Consider the following 17,121-nt stretch of genomic DNA (forward strand, 5'->3'; position numbering starts at 1 on the left):
ATTTCTATTAGATCTGGTTTGATTCCGAAATATGAGCAAATTTTAATGTACTCTTAGACTGAATTGTCTCTTTAAGGAATGTTCGTGAAACTATGCCATGGAGAAAAACGACTTACGGTCAGTACCAGCCAACTGCCATATATATATATATATATATATATATATGTCAAAAGCTATATAACATGTATATGTAGTTGGAAAACAAAAATAAAAACACTACTTCTAATAATGATTTCATACTTTTTTTTATTTCAGGAAAAATGTTTACAAAAATAATTATGATCCATTTATCATCATAGGTTCATATATATAATAGTTGTTTCCATATCAAACACTTTTATCACAAATGTCTTAACAGGTCAACAGGAGCACTTATACGAACATATCCACATACTACACGGGACAAAACACACTATAGCAGCATCTATACCCAGGCTGGACAACAAGCATCACTCTACATGATATCCTGAACAATATAGATTTAGCTAATTAATTAATGCAATGGCAATGAAGGCAGATAGATTGAACTGGACTAACATATTCTACCCTTAATGTTAGTCAGTTACTTGTCACCATACATGTTAACTCGTGCACCCCTGAGATTTCATAATGGACTGGTCTAGTCTTTGATTTAGAAGAGTCTAAATTAGTCTTCAGGGGTGAATGAGTTAATATTACATCTCTGAAAGTATAGAATATCAACCCATCCATCAGAATGTTGAATTCTTGTGACAGGGTCAGGGTATAACTTGGCCTAGCTTAATGCATGGCCCAGTTCAGTCAAAATATTATCTGGAAATTAAATTATCTTAATAGAAAAGAAAATTGGTTAAAATAATTATTGCATTTTTATGAGTGTCTTGTGTAAAGTATAATGTGTTATTCACAGAAACCCAATTAATTAGTTACATGATTTATATTTAAATCCAACCAATTAATGTAAAAGTGAACATTTAATGTTTTACTTTTGTTATGATGTGGAATTAAGGCCTGAATATAATAAAATTATTCTATCAAGTATCAGAAACTATTAGAATAATAATCACATTCTTTGAACCTTTCATGAATGACCATTTGGCAATTTATGTAATACAAAATTATGAAAAAATGTCATGGTTTACAAATAAAACATAATTATGGTATTAATTTGTATACCACAGAAACCTGACATGGGTTATAATGAAATAAATTTATCCAATTCAAAACAAATATCTACAGAATTATCTGCCTATGTATGTTGGTATTGAATACTGATTATAACAGGATCTGAGCGTAAAATCATGTTTGAGAAACCGACAAATATCGCTCAAAAACTAATGACTTCCAATCAAAACCTAACGATAAGGGCAGATAATTCTGTAACTTGTACAGATAAAACAAAATGGCTTGTTACTGTTAACCAACTTATTTTGACGTGTGATTTATTTTGGTGTATTTCACAGCTGATTAGAATTTGCAAAAAAAAAAAATCAGAAAAAGAATTCAAGTGCAATTGAGAGTTTTACCTGTAAATCACAAAATCAAATCACCTGTGTATGCAGAATTTGCTAAAGTAAACCGCACGCAAAATAAAGTTGATTAATAGTATTTAATTTAAAAGTATAAAATAATTCATGATTGTTATGAAACCTGTTAGCTGAATATGCATCTTCTCTTACAACTAATTTTCCTTTCTAATTTTCAATACATTATCATTTTCTATACAATATAGTTTACTGAAGACAAACCATGATCTAATCCCAAATAAATGCTTGAGATTGATGAACAGACAATAATGTTACATTATAAATTGACCCCAACAGAATTGGTTACAAATGATAATACAATACCTCCAAGAAAAGCGGTGAAGATTGAGCCAGGCTTAACAATGATCAGATCATTCATCCAGATTTGATTACAGACACATAGCTTAATTATTTCCTAATAGTACTATAACTGTAAACTTATAAATGTATTAATACAAGATAAAAATTTCAAAAAAAATTAAGAATCAATATTGAATATGTCTACTCTTTATATCAATAAATATTCTTTTAACTGAACTTTGAACGATGAACACAAAAGTAAAAAGAAACTTTCTAAGTCATCTTGGAAGAGGAAAATATGAATGATTTTATATACAAATAATTATCACAATTAATATATCACTGTATATAGCTTAATTACTACAGTTGAACCTCATTAACTAGAACATAAATACCTTGAAGACCCTGTTTAATTTGGTTGGTCCCGACCAGAATACGCAATTCCTTTTTTGCACATTACAATGTTATCTGCCCTTGCAGAAAGATGTCAATTATTGACAATATTACCAGGCAAGGATTATTCACTGAAAAATAATATCTCTTTTTTCACTGAAAAATAAGACCTCTTTTTCACTGAAATATTTGACATTTTTTCACAGAAAAAATGACGTTTTAAGTTGCAAACACATGATGTTCTATTGTGTTGGAAGATAACTCTGTAATAAACAAATACCAAAGATATCAAACTTGAGGCTTGACAACAGTCCTGCTGAATTCCAGTTACAAAGTTAGACTGTATATATATGTACAACATAGGGAACATAATCATGGTGGGCTTCATCCTCAATACTCCAGGGGTTATTATCACTGTCGTTATATCTATCCCTGGAATATGACATTGCAAATGTGAAGGCATTTCTGGAGAAAAAAAACTTATCAGTAAAAGACATTGCATCATTTGAATACTGTATTTATACGGAGGATGATACTAAATTCTAAAGCCATCAAATTTCCTTTTATTTGTTTCTTTTAATAAACATCAAAAGACTGAACTACCTGTTCATCTATTTCGCAAACAGAGCCTTCAGTTTTGCAGTTTTGACATATTCCAGGGGTGGATGTAATGTCAGTGATAGTAACCCCTAGTGTATTGAGGATGGGTGGGTTTACGATTATACTTCATACTTTAAAAAGTATCCTACAGAAAACGATTCATATACACAATATATATATATATATCTCTATATGCACTGTACAGATTTAACGACATCTTTTAAAGACATTCCTTTGGCTACTAAAAATCACATATTTCTTGATTACCTCCCTTTATCACCTAGAAAAGTTATCTCCCCTCAATACTTTTGTGCATTACAGTTTTCTGGCTACTAAAAATCACATAATTCTTGATTACCTCCCTTTATCACCTAGAAAAGTTATCTCCCCTCAATGCTTTTGTGCATTACAGTTTTCTGGCTACTAAAAATCACAAAATTCTTGATTACCTCCCTTTATCACCTAGAAAAGTTATCTCCCCTCAATACTTTTGTGCATTACAGTTTTCTGGCTACTAAAATCACAAAATTCTTGATTACCTCCCTTTATCACCTAGAAAAGTTAAAGTTATCTCCCCTCAATACTTTTGTGCATTACAGTTTTCTGCTCTTGCAAGTACATACTTATTTATATCGTAATGGTATTGTCTGAAAAGTATGATGTATACCTTGCGTACACAGTACGTCAAAAACAAACCTGTATGTAAGGGCAGATTCTATTAGACACCTTATTAATATATATATATCAATCACATTACTTACAATAAAATATCATACATGTAGTTGACGGTCGAATGTCAAATTTCAATTTACATAAATGCCTGAAGTCATGTATAGTAGGTAATAGTCCAGAGAGAAAACCAAATACCATATATAGCAAGTTATTTTTGCAGGTATGACATTTTGGAAATTTGTCGAGATACGGCATGCATGGTCACAATGTCACGATACGCAGTATATTCAGATTCAACCATTTTTATAATATTTCCCTGATCAAATTTTCGGGATCATAGCAATACCTAACAAAAACATTATCCCCACAGAAATAATGAATATATTTTGAATATCTGTTGAAAATCAGAAATATTAACCACGAACAATTGTATATCTTACCTTTTTGTTACTAAATACACTTTGTACAGTCCAACAAGATAATTAAATTGTTTTCCCAACAGTATTACAATCTATAAGCCATCTCTATCACACAGTCACAAGCACGAAATCTCTCTCACATTGATTGATAATTTTTCTTTATTTTTCAAACGTACGGAGTACATCACCTGTATGACCAGTTCACTGTATAACTTTACATTTTTCAGAGCACTTTCTAAAGACTTTATAATCATAAGTATAATATTATTCCCTAACACCAAGAAATCCATATTTGTGACATTAGCCAATAAATTAACGACAAGGATTATTCATCGTCAGAGAACCAAGGCTGGTTACACTGTACATGTGCTCTGCTACACTTGCTACACTTAATGATAAGTGCCATCAACATTGGGTCTCTGATGATAGGATTAATTCAACTTTACAAACATTTATAAGTTCTCATAGCACTATCAGGGCATTGACGTCAATCTCAACTCAGATTTATTTGACTGGCTATGCACTTTCGTCATCAACCATCAAGACATTTTCCTAGCATTCAAAAGACGAATAGTATATACATATTATATAATTCTACAAGATACATAGGAGTCTTTAGTAACCTTACAAAATCTCTGTTAATCTATTTTCATTCATTCAACAACAATATCTCCTAAAGTAAGCTCAATACATATGCTGAAAGCTATGCATGGCGACATGAGCACGATCCATGACAATGAATGATAATGTATCATGTGTTGAATGTGATGAACAAGTAAAACCTGCCTTAAGGACCACCTCTATATAAAGACCACCTGCTTAATAAGACCATATTCTTGGGATCACTAATTGGCAATCTCAACATGCCTTGCCTTGTATAATAATGAAGACTATTTGACTGTGAAGATAATTACTGCAATATGGGTCACAAGAATGGAGAAAGCCAATAATTGGACAACAGGTAACAGGCAAAACATTTTTTTTTCTTAAATACTTGGACTTCATTTTTTATGTAGTCTTTATTGACAGGTTCGACTGTAACTTTCATCCACAATGAACTTTAATGTTGATGAATGAAATACAATGTACGTATGTTTCCAAATCAACACTTTATGGAGAAATATTCTTATCATAAAATGTTATAATCATTTCAACTAAGATGTATGACAAAAACATTTAATGAAAAATTTAATCACCTATGGTTTTTTTTTCATTATTTAACTCATTGACCGCTGAAATTCTATAATGGACTGGTCAAGTGTTTGATTTAGAACAGTCTAAATGTGTCTTCAGGGGTGAATGAGTTTAGAGATGACAATGAAGGGGCTATCTTCGGTTCAACATAAAGATAAAACCTATCCGTCCAATTAAAATCAATACTAGTCTGTGTATAAAACTATAGATTAATGGTAAGATATTCTTTTCAATATTATGTATGTTGTATTTCTGAGATTCAGAATATAATTGATCTTCTGCTCAATATCTAAACTGGCACCTTAAAGTAACCCTATAATCACAAATACTGAAAGAAAACTCATAAGCATTGCCTTTAGTAAAAGGTATTGTGGCTTTTCTTCACTATAGTATATTTAATCAAACACTGTGGAGCAATATACCACGGCAAAATGCACATCTTGTGCTAACACTGGGCAAATTACCCATACACCTGTTAAATTGAATTGTTATTTTGTTGGTGACTGAAAGTCTACCCACTCCAGGTGGATGAATACACTCAGTCTTTAAAAATTTGAAATAAATTAAAGACAAAAATCTTATTCAGATGAGACTTAAAAGTCGAACATATTTTTCATCTTAAAAACTAGTGCTGAGTCCCTCATAGCCTATGAGTATGATAATGTTTTTGGATGTTAAAAATTGCTCAAGAACATCCCAATGAAACTAAATAAATAAATGTTCACACCTGAAATCAAGCATTACTTCTTTTCAAAGCGAGCTTTCAAAAAGTTGTAGGATGAGAGATCTCTCGATAATTTCCAAAATGACTAAGAAATGAATTCTGTGGCATTGAGTTTCTAATTACCCCTTGGCCAACATTTCTCTAGTGTAGACATTCTGTAAAAAATAGTTCTCTATCCTCATCATCATCGTCCTCACTGAAGTCTTTCAGGGCGACAATAGCAGCAAGCGCTTCATAGGATACGTGACTGCCGTCTTCAAGGAACAGGATAAGATTTTATATCTGGAGGGAAAAAAAGAGAAATTTCATACAGTTAAACCTGCTCTTAACAACCACTTGTATATAACGACAGAATTTTAGTCAAACCTGCTCTTAACAACCACTTGTATATAACAACAGAATTTTAGACTCCTGGAATATATCACTTATTTTCTTTTTTAGTCAATTGACAAGTGATTCAAATCTTCTGCCCCCCAGGTAGGTGTTCCATGAGTAAATATCATGACAAAATAGATATGTTGTACTACTAAACTCAAACTCCATGAGCAGATATAACAAATTTCACCAACAAAACAGTAGCACATTCTACTCCATTAGCAACAAGAGATCCCAAAGGGATCTTGGCGCCCACCCAAAAATGATCTATGTCTGACAATGGAAAGAGGGATCTTTTCCCTGCTTTTCAAACTTTTTCAAACACACTACATATAAAATTTGAGACAGATCGCTATAGTACTTTCCAAGAAATAGCGGTAACAAACTTCAACAATGAAATCTAAGATGGCGGCCAGTTGGCCATCTTGTTTACCGATAAGTCCCGAAAGGCATTATCCATCAGTCCTAAAAGGTACTATGCACAACTAGGGTACAAGGGGAACCTATGCATGGAATTTGAGAAAGATCACTTCAGTACTTTCTGAGAAATAGCGATAACAAACTTTAACTATCAAAATCCAAGATGGCCGTCAGTCGGCCATCTTGTTTACTGATCGGTCCCAAAATACAATATGAACAACTAGGATGCTAGGGGAACCTGTATATGAAATTTGAGAAAGATCCCTTCAGTACTTTTTGAGAAATAGCGGTACCAAACTTTAAATATCAAAATCCAAGATGGCCGCCTATCGGCCATCTTGTTCATCGATCAATCCCAAAATGCAATATGCACAACTAGGGTCCTAGGGGAACCTTTATATGAAATCTGAGAAAGATCCCTTCAGTACTTTTTTAGAAATAGCGGTACAAAACTTTAACTATCAAAATCCAAGATGGCCGCCTGTCGGCCATCTTGTTCATCGATCGGTCCCAAAATGCAATATACACAACTAGGGCCCTAGGGGAATCTATATATGAAATTTGAGAAAGATCACTTAAGTACTTTTTGAGAAATAGTGGTAACAAACTTTAACTATCAAAATCCAAGATGGCCGCCTGTCAGCCATCTTGTTGACCGATCGGTCCCAAAATTGCAATATGCACAACTAGGGTCCTAGGGGATCATACATGCGAAATTTGAGAAAGATCTCTTCAGTACTTTTTGAGAAATAGCGGTAACAAACTTTAACTATCAAAATCCAATATGGCCGCCTGTCGGCCATCTTGTTCACCGATCGGTCCCAAAATGCAATAAGCACAACTAGGGCCCTAGGGGAACCTGTATATGAAATTTGAGAAAGATCCCTTCAGTACTTTTTGAGAAATAGCGGTAACAAACTTTAACTATCAAAATCCAAGATGGCTGCCTGTCGGCCATCTTGTTCACCGATCGGTCCCAAAATGCAATATGCACAACTAGGGTCCTAGGGGAACCTGTATATGAAATTTGAGAAAGATCCCTTCAGCACTTTTCGAGAAATAGCGGTAACAAACTTTAACTATCAAAATCCAAGATGGCCGCCTGTCAGCCATCTTGTTCACCGATCGGTCCCAAAATGCAATAAGCACAACTAGGGCCCTAGGGGAACCTGTATATGAAATTTGAGAAAGATCCCTTCGGTACTTCCTGAGAAATAGCGGTAACAAGAATTGTTAACGAAGACGGAAGGACGGACGGACGACGGACCACGGAGGAAAGGCGATTTGAATAGCCCACCATCTAATGATGATGGTCTAAAAATTAGATGGAGGGCTAAAAATCAGGACAAAATAGATTTGCTGTACTATCAAGCTCAAATACAAAACAGTGGCTCATTCTACTCCCTGAGCAAATATAACAAAACTCACCTAGGAAACAGTGGCTCATTCTACTCTCTGAGCAAATATAACAAAACTCACCTACGAAAGAGTGGCTCATTCTACTCCCTGAGCAAATATAACAAAACTCACCTAGGAAACAGTAGCTCATTCTACTCTCTGAGCAAATATAACAAAACTCACCTACGAAAGAGTGGCTCATTCTACTCCGTGAGTTAATATAACAAAACTCACCTACGAAAGAGTGGCTCATTCTACTCCGTGAGTAAATATAACAAAACTCACCTACGAAAGAGTGGCTCATTCTACTCCCTGAGCAAATAAAACAAAACTTACCTGCTAAATTGTGGCTCATTCTACACCGTGAGCAAATATCATGACAAGTCCCGGTTCCATGATGAGATCCTCCGGCATGTGTTGGTTCTCACAGGCCATCACCACCACAGCTTGTTTACCTGGGGAACAATGAATTGGTTAATGTAAGGTAACGAACAGTCAGGAAGTGAATGATCAGGATCCTTTTTGGCTCACTTGAATGTCTATTTGATACATTGATAACTCAGCAGCCTACATTAACAGGCTTTGATACAATCAAACATATTTAAAGTGAACAGTCGGGCAAGGATGGCTAAAGTCAGTAAAAATGGTGTGAATGTATCCATTATACTTTCTTATGAAATGAAAAAAATAAAATCTCTCGTCAAAATCTGTCTGCATACGAAGAAATTAATTTAAAGTATGGAAATTCTAAAACGTCCTCCCGGCTCACTATGTCCGTGGTTACATTTCCATGCAGCCTCGCTTTCAATGCTTTCAACTTTTCTTTACTTTAATGGTCAGAACTGGGAAACTAAGCAGAACTTTACCGTCGTATTAATATGTGAGAACTTTTGAAAGGCCAATGAACGCATTTAGACTGGTTTTCTTTGCCCGACTATTCACTTTAAATCCCTCTCTTGCTTTAATTATTTCCTTTTTTCTGCACTGCCGGTAAAATTGGGCAAGATGACAGCCATTTTATCATTAGTAATTACCTTTAAAATTATGTAACATGAAATTTTATTGGTGATGTAAATAAAATTGGGCAATGAGGTTGCACTTCACATAACTTGAAAAGAAATGGCAAAATAGCTGTCAATTTGACATGGAAAGCTATCACTGCTGAAGAAAAAAGATATAGGAACCACAAGAGGGAATTTTAAAAGAAGCGTCAATCAAGTCAAAGCCTGTTATTGTACCACTTCAACCGTATTGCAATTTACACTTATAATAAGATTAAACACTTGTTTGCATACCATTTTTATAAATGTTTTCTCACTGACATTATATCCACCCCTGGACTATCTCATTTTAAAACTGAAGACAGTTCAAGAGACACCAGTAATTTGTTTCATTGGAGACACCAGTAATTTGTTTCTTTGGAGACACCAGTAATTTGTTTCTTTGGAGACACCAGTATATTGTTTCCTTGGAGACACCAGTAATTTGTTTCTTTGGAGACACCAGTAATTTGTTTCTTTGGAGACACCAGTATTTTGTTTCTTTGGAGACACCAGTATTTTGTTTCTTTGGTGTACATGAAATAAATTGAATATTCGTAGACTGTGTTGCTTTGAAGTTGGAGGTCACACTCTCTCTCTGTAATCTTCAAAGGAAGTCTCTGCTGGCCTGTGATTGGTCAGATTTTTATCCCCTGAACTGACTCCAGTTTTACTATGAGATAGTCCAGGGGTGGAGTCAGTGATAGTAACTCCATGAGTATCGAGGATATATGATGTATTTCTTACCCTATCTTTATCAACAAGAGGCCCATGGGCCTTAACGGTCATCTGACTCATGGCACAAAACAACAAAGTCACAGTATAAAGTATTGGTTAACGATTAATATAAACAATACAAGGAACTCCTTAGTTGAATATGTAAGTTTCTGAAATAGGTAAATGTCATTTGTTGAACAAACTTGGTAGCCCTTTATCCATATATGGTTGCAACCCATTCAAGAATTAATATAAGGAGGAGTCAGATTTTAAAGCCAAATTTCAGCAAAGCTCCCATTTTGGACCTCCGCCATACTATCCCAATGGGTCTTAGCTCGGTCCTTTATAAAATATGATTGTCTTAATTCACCTAAAGTTTCCCCTTCTGAATCAATTAAAACCCCTATAGACCAAATTTTCATTGAGATTGGAGACTGAAACCTGAAAACAGGAAGTGGGCCAGCAGCCATCTTGGAATACAAAAATCTTTACGAAAATGTTTGCATGTTGTTCGGCATCAATTAAAACCCCAATATACCAATTTTCATTGAGATCAGAGACTGAAACCTTAAAACAGGAAGTGGGCGAGCGGCCATCTTGGAATACCAAAATCTTTACGAAAATGTTTGCATGTTGTTTGGCATCAATTAAAACCCCTATATACCAATTTTCATTGAGATCGGAGACTGAAACCTTAAAACAGGAAGTGGGCCAGCGGCCATCTTGGAATATCAAAATCTTTACGAAAATGTTTGCATGTTGTTTGGCATCAATTAAAACCCCTATATACCAATTTTCATTGAGATCGGAGACTGAAACCTTAAAACAGGAAGTGGGCCAGCGGCCATCTTGGAATATCAAAATCTTTACGAAAATGTTTGCATGTTGTTTGGCATCAATTAAAACCCCTATATACCAATTTTCATTGAGATCGGAGACTGAAACCTTAAAACAGGAAGTGGGCCAGCGGCCATCTTGGAATATCAAAATCTTTACGAAAATGTTTGCATGTTGTTCGGCATCAATTAAAACCCCTATAGACCAATTTTGATTGAGATCAGAGACCAAAATCTGAAAACAGGAAGTGGGCCAGCTAAAATTAAGAAAATTTGCCCTTTTGGGACCCCACCCCTTAGCCCCTAGGGGTCGGACAAGACTCATTTATATAAAATATTATTGTCCTTCCCCAATGATGTTTCACACCAAATATGGATGAAATTCATCCAAGGATGAAGGAGGAGTAGGATTTTAAAGCTAAAATTAAAAACATTTCCCCTTTTGGGGCCTCAGCCCCTAGGGGTCGGACCAGGCTCATTTATATAAAATATGATTGTCCTTCCCCAATGATGTTTTACACCAAATATAGATGAAATCCATCCAAGGATGAAGGAGGAGTAGGATTTTAAAGCTAAAATTAAGAAAATTTGCCCTTTTGGGGCCCCATCCCTCGACCCCAAGGGGTCGGACCATGCTCATTTATATAAATTATGATTGTCCCTCCCCAATGATGTTTCACACCAAATATGGATGAAATCCATCAAAGGATGAAGGAGGAGTAGGATTTTAAAGCTAAAATTAAGAAAATTTGCCCTTTTGGGGCCCCACCCCTCAGCCCCTAGGGGTCGGACCAGACTCATTTATATAAAATATGATTGTCCGTCCCCAATGATTTTTCACACCAAATATGGATGAAATCCATCCAAGGATGAAGGAGGAGTAGGATTTTAAAGCTAAAATTAAGAAAATTTGCCCTTTTGGGGCCCCACCCCTCAGCCCCTAGGGGTCCGACCAGGCTCATTTATATAAAATATGATTGTCCTTCCCCAATGATGTTTTACACCAAATATAGATGTAATCTATTCCATGATGAAGGAGGAGTAGGATTTTAAAGCTAAAATTAAGAAAATTTGCCCTTTTGGGACCCCACCCCTCAGCCCCTAGGGGTCGGACCAGGCTCATTTATATAAAATATGATCGTCCTTCCCCAATGATGTTTCACACCAAATATGGATGAAATCCATTCAAGGATGAAGGAGGAGTAGGATTTAAAAGCTTAAATTAAGAAAATTTGCCCTTTTGGGGCCCCGCCCCTCTGCCCCTAGGGGTCGGACCTATCTCATTTATATAAAATATGATTGTCCTTCCCCAAGGATGTTTCATACCAAATATGGATGTAATTCACTCAAGGGTTTAGGAGGAGTAGGCTTTTGTATAAATAGTTTTACGCACGACGCACGGCGGACGGCGGACGGCGGACGGCGCACGGCGCACGACGACGGACGAAACACGATGACAATAGGTCATCCTGACCTTCGGTCAGATGACCTAACAATATAATGGGCATCCCAATTATTTGTATGACTGAAAAGGGATATTTCTCATACAATAAATGTCACATTTAAAGTGAAAATAATCAAAATTACACTGACATAATGATAGAACTAAACAGCCACCAATAAGAAACCGAGGTTAAATAATCTACCTGGAATTCTCTTAGTGACGTAATTCTCATATTGCCTTCTGTTGAGCTGTCGGGTTTCTAAGGTGCTGAGTCCACTGGGCCATCGACGCTCATGGGCATTTTCCATGAGCTCATTTACGATATGTGAGGGGCACCCACTGTCAATTAGGGCACGTTTAATGACAGCTTGGAGGACTGCGTCGGGTGTTGATATCATACCTCCCCAGCGAGTTACTCTGGCTGCCTGTAGGCTACCAGCCCACCTGTAAAATACAAATTTCAGTTAACCATACATCTCATTAACACACAGACTATGGGACTCAAAATATCAGTGAGTTACTATTCAGGTATTATTTTTGTGCTTTTACTTATTTTCATAAAAAAATATAATTTTTAGTGCATTGTTATCTTAGCCAATAATAAAGTTAATATATTTATTTTGGCAAATGACTGTGCCGCTTTTAAGATCTTCCACAAAAACGTTCCTCGTATATAACATCATAATAACTTTACAATTATATACGATTCTTTCAAACCAATATAAATATTCATTCTGAAATAGCACATAACAGATGACAAAACACTGGTGACTATTTTAATTGGTTATATGCACAAACTTTGTCTTAGATGCTGACTTAGCCAATCACAAAAGACAAAATATATAACATTTAGTTTTTAGCTTGGTTTGAGTTATCATTGAAATTATATTGCATAGTACTTTAGTTATTGTGTTGCATATAATTTCATCTTTTAAATGATATTAACATCACAATCAATGATTCCAAATTATTCAAGGTGGTCAAGAGACGAAATCATCTAACTAACAGACCGAAGCCAGGTAGACCAGGTAGGTAGATCACATCAGGGGAGGTAATTTTCAAATCTTGAATGTAAAATGTACCTACCGAACAACATCGGCATTTTCCATTTCTGACTGAATTTCTCTCATTCTTGGGTTTGACACTCTCATAGACCGCATATATTCCTGTTAAAAGATTAGTAGAAAACTTTTTAACAATATTTAATAATTAAGTATTTGTGCAATTTTGTTTCAATTTCATTATTTATCTTATCCCTATGAAATCATCATAGATACTCCAGGAGTTATTACTTGACTATTGTCATAATATCCATCCTGCACGCTGTCATAACAAAGTCAAAGCTTATAGCCATGTGTGCAGTAACAGATGAAACAGGTAGTTTGGCCTTTGATCTACATCAAAAGTATTGAATAACGGTACACTGTTGTTGAATGTGTGGCTTTGAAGTTATACATCACTCTATAAAATCTTGAAAAGAAGCTTGTGATACGTTAGGGTTTTTTCTCTCCTGAACTGCCTTCGATTTCACTATGACATAGTCCAGAGATGGATATGATGGCAGTGATAGTAACCAATGGAGTATTGAGGATGCATGAAATATATAAAGGTAATTATTAAATAATTTGTCCTAATAGAATTGCATTTGATTCACTTTAAAGTGTATTATTGATCACTACAAATCTGTTACAATTGAAATGACAGATATTTGAGATTCTTTTTTACCTTGAGCAGTTGTAATTCTCGTTTTTGTTCACTGATCTGTAACTTGTGGTCCGAGATTTCCGTCTTCATTTCCCCGATCCTGTCTAGCTGTTGTTGTACAAGGTTCCGTAACTCCCTCACACAGTTGTGATCCTAATAATAAAATTCATTTTGTTTGATTTGGAATAAATTAGATGTATTTACATTCACTTTTAATTCTACTATATAAACTAACTGAGCAAAAGTGAAATCTATCTGGATATAAATTATATCCTTAACATGACGACACTTATGTTTACATGGAAACGTTAACTGATTGCTGTTGATATTCTCCTTTAAGGCATGACAGGTTGTTTGTGGATAATAACAGGAGTACTTAACAAACACTACCAACAAGCTATCAATGGTTTTAATAGTCAGATATTTTCTGTAACACAGACTAAAATGAAGTACTCACAGAGGTTTGATTCTTGAACATGATCATCATGAGTGTGTTTGATTGATGTATTGACGCTAGCAGGCAAAGGGAAGGAATTCAAAACTAACACTGCACTAAATGTACCACATGGGGGCTAATTCATCAATTGGATTTTAATTAGAATTCAGAATGCAATACTATAGTACTTTTGCAATTGTAGTTTACAATAGTTAAACTAGCACAAAATAATGTTTTCCTGATAGCAAAAGTATTGCAATAATTAAAATGCTAAGAAGTCACCCCAAGGATTTATAATTGAGCAGGATTTGTCACTTGGGGTTTTGGACTAATACGTCGTAAGCGCTTTTGTGTTGGTGCAGTGATCGTGATGTTGGGCGATTGATTTTCCTTTGATATCTGCCGGCCAATGTTTGATGTAGCTTGCGGTTGCCAGGTTTGTCGTCATTTCATGTACTGTAGTATTTTTTAAATGAAAATTTAAGACAAAGGTTTGTCATCATTTCATATACTTTCGTATTTTTTAAATGAAAATTTAAGACTTCTTTTTATAAATCCTACTTGTTATACCAAGGACTAATATAATCATCGTGAAATCTATTAAGCTTTACATTGGTGTTTCTTTTGACTCGATAAGACAAGTATTTGTTGAGAAAAATGGTTTTTATTCCAGGTTCATAGGCGTCTCTCATAGTATTTAGTAGTGGAGACTGTGACAATTCCTTCTCGTTTACAAATTCTTGGTCACTCCTAGTAGGCTAGTACTTACTTTGAGTTCATCCTTTGGTACGACGAGACCACACCCCTGCTCACAATGTACAGGCTTTTTTGGGTTATGTTCACACTCTAACAAGTGTGAGGCCAACATATCAAGTTTGACTAGAGCTGTGCAGCCATACGACGCATTGTTACAGTTGATTTGTAAACGAGACAGAAGGTTACGGAGGATTCGCGGGACAGGCTTGAGCTGGTTGGGTGTGATCGCGTTCCGGTCGACCGGACACGTAGGCTGATGGGTCAGCCATTCTCGTATACATGCTCCACAAAAGGCATGCTCACATTGTGGTGCCTGAAAAACAAATTTTATTTGCATTTATTTGAATTTTATTGCAATGAATTAACAAGAGGTTACAAGTTTACATTCGCCATTCTGGTGTCCCATTTTGTTGACTTCTAAGAGTATAGCTAACATCACTTAAGGGAGATCATTAATCAAGTGTCACAATACAAATCAAGAATAAACAATGCACCATGCTGTGATTCAATACATTTGCATTTGGGTTTACACAGTCCCCCTATCCTTTTTAAACATAGAAAATCAAAAGGACTCTATTTTTTTCTGGAATTCCATTCCGGTTGATGTTATATTAAGGGATCGACAAACAAAATCAACTTTACCTGTAATGGTTCCTCAAGGACACAGCTACAGATTGGACATATTAATTCCTCATCTGGTTCAGTCTGGAACCTGTTCACCTCGTAGCCCATGTCTATTCCTAAAACACAATATTCAGCAATTTAATTACGTAGCTATATGTAATTGCATACCGAGTTATTTGCCCTTGTGGGTATGGATTATATTTTACTGCATGCGTTTCCTAACTTAACGTAACACTTTTCATATAATATGCAGAGAAAATGACGTGAATTTCATCCACAAAATAATGATATCACAATCAATACCTTCCTGCAAGAAAGGCAACTCTGTAAAATGCAGACAGAAAATACATGTATGTAGTAGGATTTTTCCCAAGCATTTAGTTCAGAACTCTTTTTTTTTCCGATAGATTCTGTAAACTAACTTAATTTCAAGGCTACTAAATTTCACGACTCCAATTTAAAAACAGGTTTCCGAAGATAACATTCACAAATTTTAAAAGTTGAATGGAATATATATATGGTGTAGATATTTATTTGCAAAGACAAACTTTCCCGAATTTATCTTTATCATGAAATTCACTTAAGAAAGTTGGTTTACATTATCTAGAGGTGTACCTCCACTGATCACAAAAAACCCATATGGTCATTTCAGGCTTCTGGATATGATATACTGTACAAAATAAATCAGAATGTAGATGATTTACTTCTAAGTATCAATACAGAAAACTGATACTAAAGATCCAGTAATCGCATGTTACCAAATAAATCATACATGTCTGACACAGTCATAAAGACGTCAAACCCATGAACTAGTCAGTAAGTCTATAAGCCATATGAAGTCCTATTCTTCTGCTCGTTTGCAAGTTGTCATCCGATTCCGAGACCAGATTTGTTTGTCATGATCAGTGACAAACGTAATACAGCAAGTGCTCGGACACAGTTAGACCGCCTTTGGTAGTGTGTTCGTTCATTACGTTAAATTAAATTAAGTTTCGTCGTGAAATAAAAACATCTGCAGTGCTAAACCATCGGATTATCAAAAACAAATATTTGTCGTCATGAAAATCAACAGTGTGTTTGCCAGACACAGAGATGCATTTATTATGACAATATGTCAATTGTTAAGATTGACACGTGGAAAATAAATAGAAAAACGTCTGTAGCTTCGTGTCAAAGGTAGAGTAAAGGAAAATTGATTACCACATAGGTTTGCCACCTGCCAAAACGAATTTTATGTTGTCCAAATTTATGTCAGAACATTTTTCTGGTTCCTACTTCCGCTGTAGCCCAAGTCAGTGCGCAAGTCTAAAGAGTTTGTAAAGGGAAATAACTCGTATATAAAACGCGTTTTGAGAGATTAGCCTGTTTCTGCAAAGGCGCGCAATAATTAATGTACATCAAGGACGTATATCTCTTATAAATCAATGTGTACATGTTCACGTAAATGAAAAAAATCAATGATTTTGATCATTATTAATTTCTTATTATTAAAAATTAAAAACAAAAAGTTAAAAAGATAGATCGACCTTCATCAAATTATATTTCATTGTAACATCTTTGTACA

The 17,121-nt window shown here is 35.1% G+C and overlaps 1 protein-coding gene across 1 annotated transcript; it reads right to left on the reverse strand.

Annotated features, from left to right (window-relative positions):
- Positions 1-228: 228 nt before the first annotated feature.
- On the reverse strand, positions 229-16,894 carry LOC138311018 (E3 ubiquitin-protein ligase NRDP1-like). Its single transcript, XM_069252446.1, has 8 exons — positions 16,758-16,894; positions 15,576-15,673; positions 14,947-15,246; positions 13,763-13,894; positions 13,124-13,203; positions 12,240-12,481; positions 8,337-8,455; positions 229-6,089 (listed from the first exon to the last, which is right to left on the reverse strand). The coding sequence occupies exons 2-7, from the start codon at positions 15,663-15,665 to the stop codon at positions 8,352-8,354; spliced, it is 948 nt and encodes a 315-aa protein (XP_069108547.1). The 5' UTR covers positions 15,666-15,673; positions 16,758-16,894; the 3' UTR covers positions 229-6,089; positions 8,337-8,351.
- Between the last annotated feature and the right edge of the window lie 227 nt (positions 16,895-17,121).

Source organism: Argopecten irradians, chromosome 16, assembly GCF_041381155.1.
Source record: "Argopecten irradians isolate NY chromosome 16, Ai_NY, whole genome shotgun sequence".
NCBI lineage: Eukaryota > Metazoa > Mollusca > Bivalvia > Pectinida > Pectinidae > Argopecten > Argopecten irradians.